Below are 12,198 nucleotides of genomic sequence, written 5' to 3' on the forward strand. Positions count from 1 at the left end.
GTAAAGGAATTGGGTTTGCTTAGCATTAGAACTTTTTTTATTTTTTTCTTCTTTTTCTTTTCCTCTTTACATTTGACTTTTCTTCATTCCACAACAATTCAAGCAATGTTGGCATTCAGAAGAAGTCCCATTCCAAAACTTGCCTACCTTGGAGTAAGGCGTTTCTCAAAAACAGTGTTTTCCTGCAATCGATTGGCAAATATTTCTTCGCTGGGTGGCGACAAAACTGTCGAACATAATATCAAATCGGAAACTAATCGACTTTCAAAAACAGGAAGTAGATTTTGGGATAAAGGGCGCGTATTTCACAACCATAGCACTGGCAGATATGAAATACAACTAGATGGGAAAACGTTGCGCACGCCGTTGGGCCTCCCCTTGACCTTGCCAGAGAGTAAGAAGCAATTGGCTTATCTCATCGCACATGAATGGACGCATTTGCCCAAAATATCATTGAAATCGAGTGCCTTACCATTGACTGGATTAGCAGCTAGAGCTATTGATTTGGAGTCGGCGGGAAATCAAAAACAGAGTGACAATGATGGGGGTGAAGAAATGCTTGCGATCGAAGACTTGAAGCTAAGCATGTTGAAATATCTCGACACTGATACTTGTCTCATATTTGCAGGAGCAAAAGATTGTGATGGAAAATTGAGAAAGAAACAGGAAGAGCTCTATCGTCCTTTGATTGATGAGTACAATGACTTTTTTACACAATATGGATTGAGTAGAAACTTGCTCAAAGAGAATGAGAGGATCGAGTTGAAGTTTTTGGATTGTGAAAAGGATGGGTTGAGAGGAAACAGACAAACTTTGAAGACGCAGCAAGTAGTGGTTGATTGGCTAGACCAATTAGACATTTTTGAATTTGTTGCCTTAGAGAAAGCTATCCTCACTACGAAATCATTTCTCTGTGCGGTGTCAGTTTTGAGATCTAATGTCTCTGATGAATCCAGAATGAGTGATGTATTCCAATTGAATAGGAACTCGAAGGACTTTTTTTGGTACAAAACAGTTGAGGAGATTATAGAGTTGGGAAATTTGGAGACAATTCTACAAACTGGCGAGTGGGGAGAAGTTGAAGATACACATGACGTTGAGCAGCGTGACTGGTTGAGAAGCTTGACTAGTGCTGCACTCTTGAGTCATTAGAGTAGAGTTGGCATATACTGTTTTATGTGTACATAGAAACGCGTGAATGAATGTAAAAGTGATAAAAATAAAACAAAAAAAAAACTAAAAAAAGAAAAAAAAAAAAAAAAAAAAAAAAATTAAAAAAAACATTACCCCTGGGGGAGGGAAAAAATCAAACAANGTTGAAGATACACATGACGTTGAGCAGCGTGACTGGTTGAGAAGCTTGACTAGTGCTGCACTCTTGAGTCATTAGAGTAGAGTTGGCATAGACTGTTTTATGTGTACATAGAAACGCGTGAATGAATGTAAAAGTGATAAAAATAAAACAAAAAAAAAACTAAAAAAAGAAAAAAAAAAAAAAAAAAAAAAAAAAAAAAAAAAAAAAAAAAAAAAAAAAAAATAGAATTAGAAAATACATTACACCTGGGGGAGGGAGTAGATCCAACAAGTGTTTTCTCAACCAATCACGCCTAAATTTAGTGTTCCTACGCACCGAAATCACTCGATATTCCAAAAATTAGTAGTGTGCGAGTCCCCCACTTTCCACAGGTGTTTGAGTTGTATCGCGATGGTGTACAAAGAGGCAAACGAATGCGAGTATTTTACTCCATTGACACAGTCAAAGAAGGAGGAACTACTACGACTAGAGTCTGCAGGCAAGACACCGCGAAGAGTTAAAGTTTACTTACTAGAAGGAGAGGATTGGCTAGATAATGGAACAGGCTTTTGCGTCGGTGAGATTGACGAGGACACGAGAGTTCCATATTTTCTTGTCAAGAGAGAGTCAAAGAAAAATGAAGTCATCCTCAAATCTAATCTTGAAGGGAATATCCAATATCAACGACAGCAAGATACATTAATAGTTTGGACCGATCCCTCGGGATCCGATCTAGCCTTATCATTTCAAGAAACAGAAGGTTGTGCAGATTTGTGCGACTTTATTATCAAGGTACAACAAGGGAACTACAGTCCTAATATTTCCCTATATTACGTGATTTCAAGACAGCCTGAGTGCGAAGACATCACCGAGTTGGTTACTGGCCCGATACGGTATCCTCCCCCACTGCCGAGCGAGGAAAATATAGAAACCGTTCTTGATTGTTTGAATCAGGGCGCCGGCTCGCAATTCACTAGAACAAATATACTGGATTACTTGGTGGAAAGCAAATACTTTGAAAAACTATTAGATCTTTTCAGATATGCTGAATCGAATGGAAATACAACTGTTCTACATCATTTAAGTGACATCGTGAGGGTATTGTTATCGTATAATGAACCATCATTGCTCGAGGATATGCTTTCGTCTGAAACAAACATCCTTCTACTTTCAGGCGTGTTCGAATATGAATCGAGCGTCTCAGAGCCCAAGCCGTCGTACCGAACCTTTTTCGAGCATACGCAGTTCAAAACTGTAATCCCCACCACTGAGCAAGAACTTTTCAAACGGGATCATTATTTAACTGTTTTGAAAGAATCGGTTTTGACCAAATACCTTGATGATCATACCGTCAGCCAGTTGAACTCAATGATATATGAAAACCAGGTTAAAATATTGAAGCACTTGAAGAGTGCCGGGGTTCTCGAACAACTATTTGAAATCTATGACACTGAAGGAAGTGCTGAACTCAAGCGTGATGGAGTGAAGATGCTACATCAATATATATTACTAGCAAAATCAATTCAAAAACATGACTTTTTTGCGCTGCTTATCAAACCAGGACTATTTACAATGGTTAACTTTGCTCTCAATGAGACTGAGGATAGCATACGAATAATGGGCACTGAATTGATTGTTACTGTTATAGAGCAAAGCGTTGCTTTGACGAATTCTGGGGATCAAGAGCCTTCAATTGATAACTCTGAACCACCAATACGATCTTGCCAAGAGGAAACTACCCCGAGTTTGCCGCATGATGTGGTTAATGACTTGAGGAGAGATGTCAGTGAAAGCAAATCCGACTTGAGTTCATTTGGTGGTTACTTTGTGTCAACTTTGAGTGAAATAATAGCCAACGACGAGCATGTGGGTTTAAAGTATCAGGCTTTTGAGGCATTGAAAACCTTGTTGGATCCTTCTGTGTTGGAGAATGCAGAAGATGGCGCAGTCGATGAATCGGTGGGCAGCATAGTATCAAGTCAAGAATCTTTGGATCAAGAGGATCAGAAACGTGATGACAAGAGTGACAATGAAGTTAGCGCACCCCTTCATTTGGCATCTTTCTACAAACAAGTGGCGCCAAAATTGTTTGCCAAGTTGGTGGCTATTACTGAGTACACTGAATATAACGATCCGCTTTCACATGCAAACTCCACTTTACTTCTGCTCCTATGTGATTTTATTGTATTTGGTGCAAAAGAACATGACACTGTGCACGTTAGAAACTTTCTTGTTGAGCACAAGGTTTTGCAGGGTATGGTCAAGTTGTTAGATTCCCCATGTAAAAAAGTGTTGAAACTCCATATTGTCAGGTGCTTGAGAAGCGTTGTTTTACTCAATGATGACGAGATAACCAACTACATTTTAGAAAACGATATTCTTGAGAGCTTATTTCAGTATTTTGCAACGGTCATCAAAGGGGACAACATGTGCAGTTCAGCTTGTTTAGACTTTCTAAACATTATTCGCGTGCAAAGCGATGCCAAGAACTTTGGAAAAAGAAGGAACTTCAAGTTGATTGCTGAGTATTTGAAAAAGCGTCATGGTGATGTGCTAGAGTCTGCCTCGTGCATGAAGATTGGTCCTGATATAGTTGGACTTGTTGAGAACAATTTCAATGAGATGGAGAATACCACTTTAGGTATATGTGGGGAGACCGATTTGGAGCAACTTGGAATACATGAAAGTTTTATCCGTAACGGATTCAGTTGTAATGAGGATGTTGAAGACTTGAGCTTGGAAAGTCTGGTACGAGCTCAAAATGGCTCAATGGATAGCATGGGTGTCGGGTGCAAACTAAATGAGGCAAGCCAAATTGAACGTGGCATAAACCGTGAATCCACTGATGAGGAAGATTACAGAGATGCAAAACTCGACTCAAGTTTGTCGAAAATTGGAGAGAAAAGGCTGCGAGACTCCAACCAAGTAGCTGATGTCAACATTCACAATCTGACAAAGAGAAGAAGTTTCGCTGAAAGCGAACAGGAGAATAACTTTGATGCTCTGAATCCGACAGCTGATATTCCAACACCCTATTTGGCGAAATCGTCTTCTGGTGAATACGTTAACGGAGAGACCTCCACCTCGGCAAATAAAACGGATTTTGAGACGGTCAAGGGAAGATTAGTTGAGGTTAGTGGACAGGGAACTCATGATAGATGAGCAGAATGCGGATTTATTTTTGTGTAGTTCTCTACCTCCGTGCTATTAGTGCGGATTTGGGAAAAGTGGCTGTTGAAATATTGATCGGTATCACTGATCTGCCGAGGCTATTTGACACTTGGACTGAACCAGTGCCATACTCTTTAAAGAAGAAAGGCCAGTTGTGTTTAGTGTATATGGATATAGTTGACGACTTATAATGTTTAATGTATGTATTATTTTGATAAAAGCTATACATCCGTTGTAATTGATTTTGCCGAGGAAACAAACAAAGCAAAATAAAAAAAATGGTAAAAAAAAAAAAAGCGAGGAGAAAAACTTTGCAAACTGTGGGGGGGGAGGACGAAAAGAAATTTTCCGTTACATACCCATTTCTAAGCTTATTTATATTCAGCAAAAGTTTTCCATTTTACTCACAACAGGCCCACCTCAGATTACCATCACGCACTAAGAGAACCTACAATAATGCCTACATTAGACCAATCATACGTCACAAAAGGAAGTTGGAGACCAGACCTTTTCAAAGGTAAAGTTGCCTTTGTTACTGGAGGTGCAGGTTCCATCTGTAAAGTTCAAACCGAAGCATTGATCTTGTTGGGTGCCAATGCAGCTATTGTTGGTAGAAACAAGGAAAAGACTGATGCTGCCGCCAAGGAATTGGAGGGATTAAGGCCAGGTGCTAAAGTTGTATCCTTGTCAAACATTGATGTCAGAGATGTCAAGCAATTGACCGAGGCCGCAAACAAAGCAGTCCAAGAATTGGGCAGAATCGATTTCGTTATTGCTGGTGCCGCCGGTAACTTTTTGTCAGACTTCACACATTTGTCATCGAATGCTTTCTCCTCGGTTGTCAACATTGATTTGATTGGTTCATTCAACACTGTCAAAGCTTGTTTTGAACAATTGAAGAAGAACAAGGGTGCAATCATTTTTGTCAGTGCAACCTTGCACTACTATGGTGTTCCATACCAAATTCACGTCGGTGCCGCCAAAGCCGGTGTTGACGCATTGTCAAACGCCTTGGCCACTGAATTGGGACCCCTTGGTATCAGATCCAACTGTATCGCACCTGGTCCTATTGCCGACACTGAGGGTATGTCCAGATTGGCCCCTGGTGTTATTGATCAAGTTGCTTCAAAGGTTCCAGTTCAAAGGTTGGGAAGCAAACAGGATATCGCAGATGCCACCGTATACTTGTTCTCACCTGCCGGTAACTTTGTGAATGGTGAAATTTTGGTTGTTGATGGAGGTGCATGGCACATTGGACAAGGTATCGCGGGCGCTGGATACCCAGTCAATGTTAAAAGAAACCAGGAAAGTAAGACTTTCAAATTGTAGATTACGATGAATATTATACACAAACCAGGAACATAAGGATTTAGATCTGCATTTGAATTGTAAGGTTGTAAGTCAGTGGCGTACTTCATACTCTTTTGAGTTCTTTTGAAATTTTGTCAATATTTTTGCACAAATTTGTAGCAAAATTGTTTTTACCCGATATCAAAAGATCAAATCCGACAATACTTGTAATGAGCCGTACACCAGAGGAAGGGACCTTCTACTTGTAGTTGTGATTTTTTTGTCAGATTATTCTGTAATGAGTAAGATCTACTAATTTCAATGGGCCACGTGACCACTTGGACCGCCTTGTTGCTTCAGCCTCGCATGAAAAACAGAAACACGCTACGTGTTAGCTCCAAACAAATAATTCACATTCTGTAAGTTTCGAGCTGTGACATTCCAGTTAAAGCAAGATTCACGTAGCTGATTCAAGTAACCAAAGAAACCATCAGTTGGGTTGATGTCACTTGAATGAGTGATACCAATTACTACGACGTTGAAACGCAACATAAAAGGAGTAATTGTAACGAAATACGAAAAAACCAAACAAACAAACAAAAAGAAAAAAAAAAAATTTGTTTTCTTAAACTGCGATCCAAAAAAATTAATATCTGATAACACAAGGTATTCCCAAGACTGTCCTTTTTCTGTTCAGAGCCATCAATTTCCCTGCAACATTTGACACACACACACACACACACACACCGTACTGTTACCTTTACACCAATGTCCGTTGACCCAGACTCACGTAGAAAATTGCTAAGCTTGCAAAAAGTTGGTGAAAATAAGAAATGTTTTGATTGTGGTGCACCTAACCCACAATGGGCGTCTCCTAAATTCGGAGCTTTCATCTGCTTAGAATGTGCTGGAATACACAGAGGATTGGGAGTTCACATATCCTTTGTACGATCAATCACCATGGACCAGTTCAAGCCAGAGGAAACATTACGAATGGAGATTGGTGGGAATGAAAGGTTGAGGAAATATTTCGAAGACAATGGTGTTGATTTGACCTTGCCAGCAAAGCAAAAGTTTGATAATTTTGTTGCTGAGGACTACAAGGAGATTTTGACTTGTGAAGTTGAAGGAAGGGACTATGTGCCAAAAGATCATTCGGGAGAAAAATTACCAGATAAGAATAGTATTGCTTCGACTACGACCGCCACTACATCAGCTCGTGGCTCTGGCCCTGGTTTGTCTAATGAACAGAAGAGCAAGAACGAGTCATACTTTGCTAGCTTGGGAGCAAAGAATGATTCAAGACCTGACCATCTTCCGCCATCACAAGGAGGCAAGTATGCCGGATTCGGAAACACCCCCGATCCAACCTCCTCCAATGGTACATCAGCAGGCAGCGGCTCATCATCATTTGCCAATTTCACCGTGGACAACTTCCAAAAGGACCCCTTGGGCACATTCACTAAAGGATGGGGGCTTTTTTCATCCACCGTTGCTAAATCTGTTCAAGAAGTGAACCAAAGTGTTATTCAACCTAGTTTGAACCAAATACAACAAAGTGAATTTAGCGCTGAAGCTAAAAAGGCCATGGCTCAATTTGGTCAAAAAATGCAAGAGACTGGTAAATATGGACAAGAAACTTTCCAAACTTTTACTAAAGAGGTGAATGAACAAGGAATAAACAAGACTATTGATCATAGGTTTAACGGATTATGGGCAAAGTCAAATGGTAATGATGATGTTCCCGTTGCGTTTGGTTACAAGAAAACTGATAACGGAGTCAAGTACGAGAGCTTGTCGGGTGGTTCCAACTCGAAATCTAAAGATGAAGATAAGTGGGATGATTTCTAGAGAGAAAAATAGGTATCCTTTCTATATACACATATTTAGAAACAAACTTGTTATGAAGGGTAAGGGTGTGGTTGATGGTGTCATATATTCTTTCTTGACTCTTTTACTCGGTTTCGCTGGCGCAAGTACGTATCATACTCATCTTTAAACGTTTGATAGCAATGGTGATAAGAGTCCTTGACGTGGAAGTACTTGATCACGGGCCAGTCTAACACCCAGTCAACGATCCCCACATCCCTCATCAACGAGCTGAATATAAAGTAAAACATTCCAAACATAACCCCCACTGTGACTCCTACCACAACTTGTTGCCAAGTATGGTACATCAAATACACTCTTGATCCAGCAACACAGACCCCAACGCAGCCCAAACACACCGACCACACTGCCTTTTGCCATTTTTGCAAATGACCAATTTTGAAAACAGCAACACACGTGTAGTAAGCTGCGAAAAACCCAATAAATTGCGAGTGAGCGCTAGGCATGCCGTAACTGAGACTACTCCCATTACCACCACCACCACCACCACCAAAGTCACGATGGAAATCAGGTCTCGGGTTCTTGAGAAGCACTTTCATTATTTTGTTGACAATTTCAGAACACAAGTGGCCAGCTACTACAATCACCGGCTCGATTTCCCTAGTGACTAAGAACCACAGAAGGTAGAAGACCATGATGTATACCGGAAGTAGCGTGAATTGCACCGATATGATAGATATTATGTCATTCGGATCGTAGAGTACATAAGTCTGATCAAATGGTATGTGACTCGGTATTACTGGGGGCACTATTTCTGATGACATCGGGAGACAGACGATGGTGACTGCTAACTCGGTTGAGTGTCTGTGTGAGTGTCTGTGTATGGTTGAAATTTTCCACCAGTATATTTTTTTATTGTTTTTTCGAACGCGTGAATTTGGTCCAGGAGAGCTTCTACAAAGTGCATGTTTGTAATAAAATATATATGTGTATTTATGAGAGGACATTAGAGTTCGTGAGAGGTTGAAGAAAGGTGGGAAGGGGAGGAGTGGATATGAGTGATGATGATGAGGGGGGAGGGGCGGAGGAAAGGGGGGTGGGGCTATGCTATAGTAGTTTCCTTGTTGAAGCTCGTACCACTTTGCATGCTATAAGACAACTCGCCAACAAAGTCATTTTTTATCGAATGCAAAACTCTGAGCTTAACCCATTACCGCAGGGATCAGTAGTTGTCGTTTCTGTTGGTCTCTAGCCCACCTTGCTGCATCTTTGGTCTTCTCATCAAACAAGGGGTTGGATCTAGTCTTTTTGATGAACTCAGTGACCCATTCAGCTTCAAAATACTGCTTGAATTGACCTTGAGGATACATTGCGGCAATATCACCCAATAAACCAGTAGCTGATCTGGCAACTGACTCAGTAGACGCCATGTGTGGATCCGAGGCAACTCTTTGTATGTATTGCAATATACCACCAGCAACCGGATACAACTTCTCCGGTTGGTCGGAGAACCCAGCAGTGATACCAACAAAACAATCTAGCACTGATTCTCTTACAGTGAATACGTAGTCGATGGTTTCCAACGAGCTGTCTTGTGGCTCGATTGAAGCGGCCTCGGTACATATGTTCATGACATATTCTAGGTATGGCTCAAAGTTGGGCCCAATAGCAGCTGCAACGTCACCAAAGGCCGACACAATAGCAGGTCTGAGTTCACGCTTGACATCAGGATTGTTCAATGTGTTCCCAAGAATGGTCATTAAACCATTCAAGTATTCGCTAATTTGTAACCCGAGATTTTGAGCTAAATCGCCAACCAACCCAATAGCAGTTAGTGCTGTGGGAGAATCAACATTTTCCAATGCTCGTGTCAAGTAAGGCAAGAATACTGGCATATACTTTAAGAATTGGTCACCAATAGCACCCGACAATGCTGAAATTGCGATAAATATATCCTCCTCTATAAGCGAATTTGGTTCTTGTGCACTGATCAATTTGATAAATCTCTCCATCAAATTGTCCGACGCATTTGCCACTTCGGACCCCAATTTTCTGATGATAGTTGTCAATAATGCCAATATATTAGTTTGCAATTCCTCCAAATTACCCTTGTCCTCTGTAGTGGTTACTTGTGACTGCAATTCAATGGTTGACTCCAATCTTGACAATACTTCAGTTGCAATAACGTGAACAACTCCCATGGTATCCTTGGCACTGTAGGTGACAAAGGTTGATAATGCCTCATATGCAGATGCACGCGAGCTGTATTCGTTATCGCCTTTACCAGAGAGCTGCATCAATACTGGAATTATGGTAGGGTAGAATGGCGACATGACATTTGTTTCAGCGTTGGTATCAGAACACAATTGTTCAATCAAGTTCATCAAAGTCCAACAACAATTTGTCGAAACTTTTGGATGATCCTTTAAACCTTTGACCAAGGCTTCCAATAATTCAGGTAATTGAGTCTGAAGGTTGATTGCATCAACAACCATATCAGCGATCCGACCAAGACACCACGCTACGGTCTCTTTAACTTGCAAACTTGAGTCAGTGATCAATGCAAGTATCGGAGTCAATGCTTCGCCAATGATATTCTTCAATTGTTCGTGATCAGGTCCGTCCAAAATAGAGCCAAACGCCATAACCGCGGCTTCTCTTGATCTCCAATTATCGCCGTTGGTTATATTGGAACTAACAAAATGAATAGTTGGATCCACGACATAATTGCCAATGTTTTGGGCATACAATTGCAAGCAAGCACCAGCAGCCATTGCAACTGACCAATCATCATCTTCAAAGTCTTCGTTTTGTCTAGTGAGCAATGTCAACAAAGTGGGTAATACTTCACCTGACGCAATCAATGCAAAATTGTATGATACTAAATCGGGATCTCCAGCGTCTTGTAAAGGATCCAATCCCAACTCCTGTCTCTGCAATGCAATTTCCAACTCTTCTTCACAAACAGTGGACCAAAACTCTACAGCCATACAAGACACTTTTTCGTCTGCGCTTTGCATTCCTGAAACCGTCAATCCATACAATGCCTTTTCCATGTAAAGGGCCATGTATTTGTAGTAAAGTGACATTATTCTCGCAAGACAACCAAATGCACTAGCTTGCAACTCTGAATCATCTGCTTGGGTGGCCTCGCAAACAACTTGCATAATATAGTTTCTCTCTCCTTCTGTTTCAAAGTTGTACTTGATAAACTCCAACGAGTTGACAAGGGCATTCAATGCTGTTATCCTCACCAAATTGGATGGTTCATTGCTTTGGACACCTTGTATGATGGCAATCAAAATACCCGATGCTTGGGATAAGATGTTGGCATTTGTTGGGTCGGCACTTTCGCAAATGTACCCAATCGTCAATTGAGATGCACGTTTAACGTGTTCTGGGTTTTCCATTTTGGTGTTTTCAATAATGAGTGGTATCAATTCTGGCCATTCGCCTCTTGGCAATTCTATATCAGCAATGGCTGCCACCAATTGAGCAGCGGTGCTTGCTACTTTTTGATTGGAAATTTTCAACCCTTGAACTGCATTATCTTTGATCTTCTTTTTCAACTCGGGGTCGAGCTTCAACCAACGGTCTTGTTGTGCTAATCTGGTTCTTTGATCCTTGGAAACCAATTGATTCTTGAGGCCGATACCAGCCAACATTCTCACTTCAGTTTTGGCATCTTCGTTGTTTAAGGCTTCAATCAATAGCGAAATGTACTCTTGGAAGTGGTTATTTGCTGCCTCATTCAACTCAATTTCGGCCTGAGTCCTTTGAGTTGGATCCAGACTCAAGATTGCATTTTCTAAAAGTTGAAGAATATCCATTTGTTTGAAGTTTGTGGTGACGTGGTTGAGAGAAAAAAAAAAAATAAAAAAACCGGTGTGAAGTAGATGTTATGACTTGATTCTCCCCAAAGACCTTGCAAGATAGTAATGTGATGTGTGGTCTGTGTCGAAGATCTCTCCTTCAAATGCTTCTTTTTTTAGTTTCAAACTTCTTCTGTTAATTTTTTTTTTTTTTTCTTTCTTCCTTCTTTTGTATTGTCTTTGTATTTGTATTGTATCAATTGATTGATTGATTGATTGAGTGTTTATGATTTTTCTTTTGGGTTGCCATTTTCTTTTCTTTCTTTTTCTTGGGAATTCATACACGACCTGTCACAATTACGGCATTTATTAAACTAAGAGATACTTTCATAGTTAAATATACAGTAAAACAGAGTAGGATTGTTGAGAATTGCTTTATGTCACGCGAGCAGTATCACACGTATCTTATCTAGACACCCAGCGTAATAAACCTCATGCACTAGTTTCAATTCCATGTTTTATTGTTTTTTTGTTTTGTTTTGCTATTTTGCCAGTGTGTCGCGTAGGTGTCCTTTCCAATTCTCTAGCCTTTAACAATTGAACACACGAATGTGGGAGCATTAAACATATCAACACTCCCACAACAACAGAGACACTCCCCACATACAGCCAAATCCAACCGTCTTATAAAACTGTCAATATTCTTTCATTTGCTATAATAAAAAATATAAACCTCACTACAAAAAACAAAAAAAAAAACCCCCTATAAAGTATAACCCAAATGTAGTTTTTTTTCTTCCC

The 12,198-nt window shown here is 40.4% G+C and overlaps 6 protein-coding genes across 6 annotated transcripts; 4 read left to right on the plus strand and 2 right to left on the minus strand. All coding sequences in view use genetic code 12, as the record gives it.

Moving 5' to 3' along the window:
* Positions 1–105: 105 nt before the first annotated feature.
* On the plus strand, positions 106–1,152 carry KGF57_000517 (ATP synthase complex assembly protein; the record flags this gene model as incomplete). The annotated part of the gene is made up of 1 exon (XM_051754755.1): positions 106–1,152. One exon carries the CDS (start codon positions 106–108, stop codon positions 1,150–1,152), a length of 1,047 nt encoding a protein of 348 aa, XP_051610978.1.
* Positions 1,153–1,705: 553 nt separating this feature from the next.
* Positions 1,706–4,456, plus strand: PSY2 (Psy2p; the record flags this gene model as incomplete). The annotated part of the gene is made up of 1 exon (XM_051754766.1): positions 1,706–4,456. One exon carries the CDS (start codon positions 1,706–1,708, stop codon positions 4,454–4,456), a length of 2,751 nt encoding a protein of 916 aa, XP_051610979.1.
* Positions 4,457–4,921: 465 nt separating this feature from the next.
* On the plus strand, positions 4,922–5,794 carry KGF57_000519 (uncharacterized protein; the record flags this gene model as incomplete). The annotated part of the gene is made up of 1 exon (XM_051754777.1): positions 4,922–5,794. One exon carries the CDS (start codon positions 4,922–4,924, stop codon positions 5,792–5,794), a length of 873 nt encoding a protein of 290 aa, XP_051610980.1.
* Positions 5,795–6,523: 729 nt separating this feature from the next.
* AGE3 (Age3p) lies at positions 6,524–7,606 on the plus strand (the record flags this gene model as incomplete). Its single annotated transcript, XM_051754789.1, has 1 exon — positions 6,524–7,606. The coding sequence occupies one exon, from the start codon at positions 6,524–6,526 to the stop codon at positions 7,604–7,606; it is 1,083 nt and encodes a 360-aa protein (XP_051610981.1).
* Positions 7,607–7,686: 80 nt separating this feature from the next.
* CWH8 (Cwh8p) lies at positions 7,687–8,184 on the minus strand (the record flags this gene model as incomplete). The annotated part of the gene is made up of 1 exon (XM_051754800.1): positions 7,687–8,184. The coding sequence occupies one exon, from the start codon at positions 8,182–8,184 to the stop codon at positions 7,687–7,689; it is 498 nt and encodes a 165-aa protein (XP_051610982.1).
* Positions 8,185–8,787: 603 nt separating this feature from the next.
* KGF57_000522 (karyopherin beta) lies at positions 8,788–11,415 on the minus strand (the record flags this gene model as incomplete). Its single annotated transcript, XM_051754811.1, has 1 exon — positions 8,788–11,415. The coding sequence occupies one exon, from the start codon at positions 11,413–11,415 to the stop codon at positions 8,788–8,790; it is 2,628 nt and encodes an 875-aa protein (XP_051610983.1).
* Positions 11,416–12,198: the final 783 nt, after the last annotated feature.

This window comes from Candida theae (genome assembly GCF_024610275.1).
Source record: "Candida theae strain CBS 12239 chromosome Unknown scaffold16, whole genome shotgun sequence".
Lineage (NCBI taxonomy): Eukaryota > Fungi > Ascomycota > Pichiomycetes > Serinales > Debaryomycetaceae > Lodderomyces > Lodderomyces theae.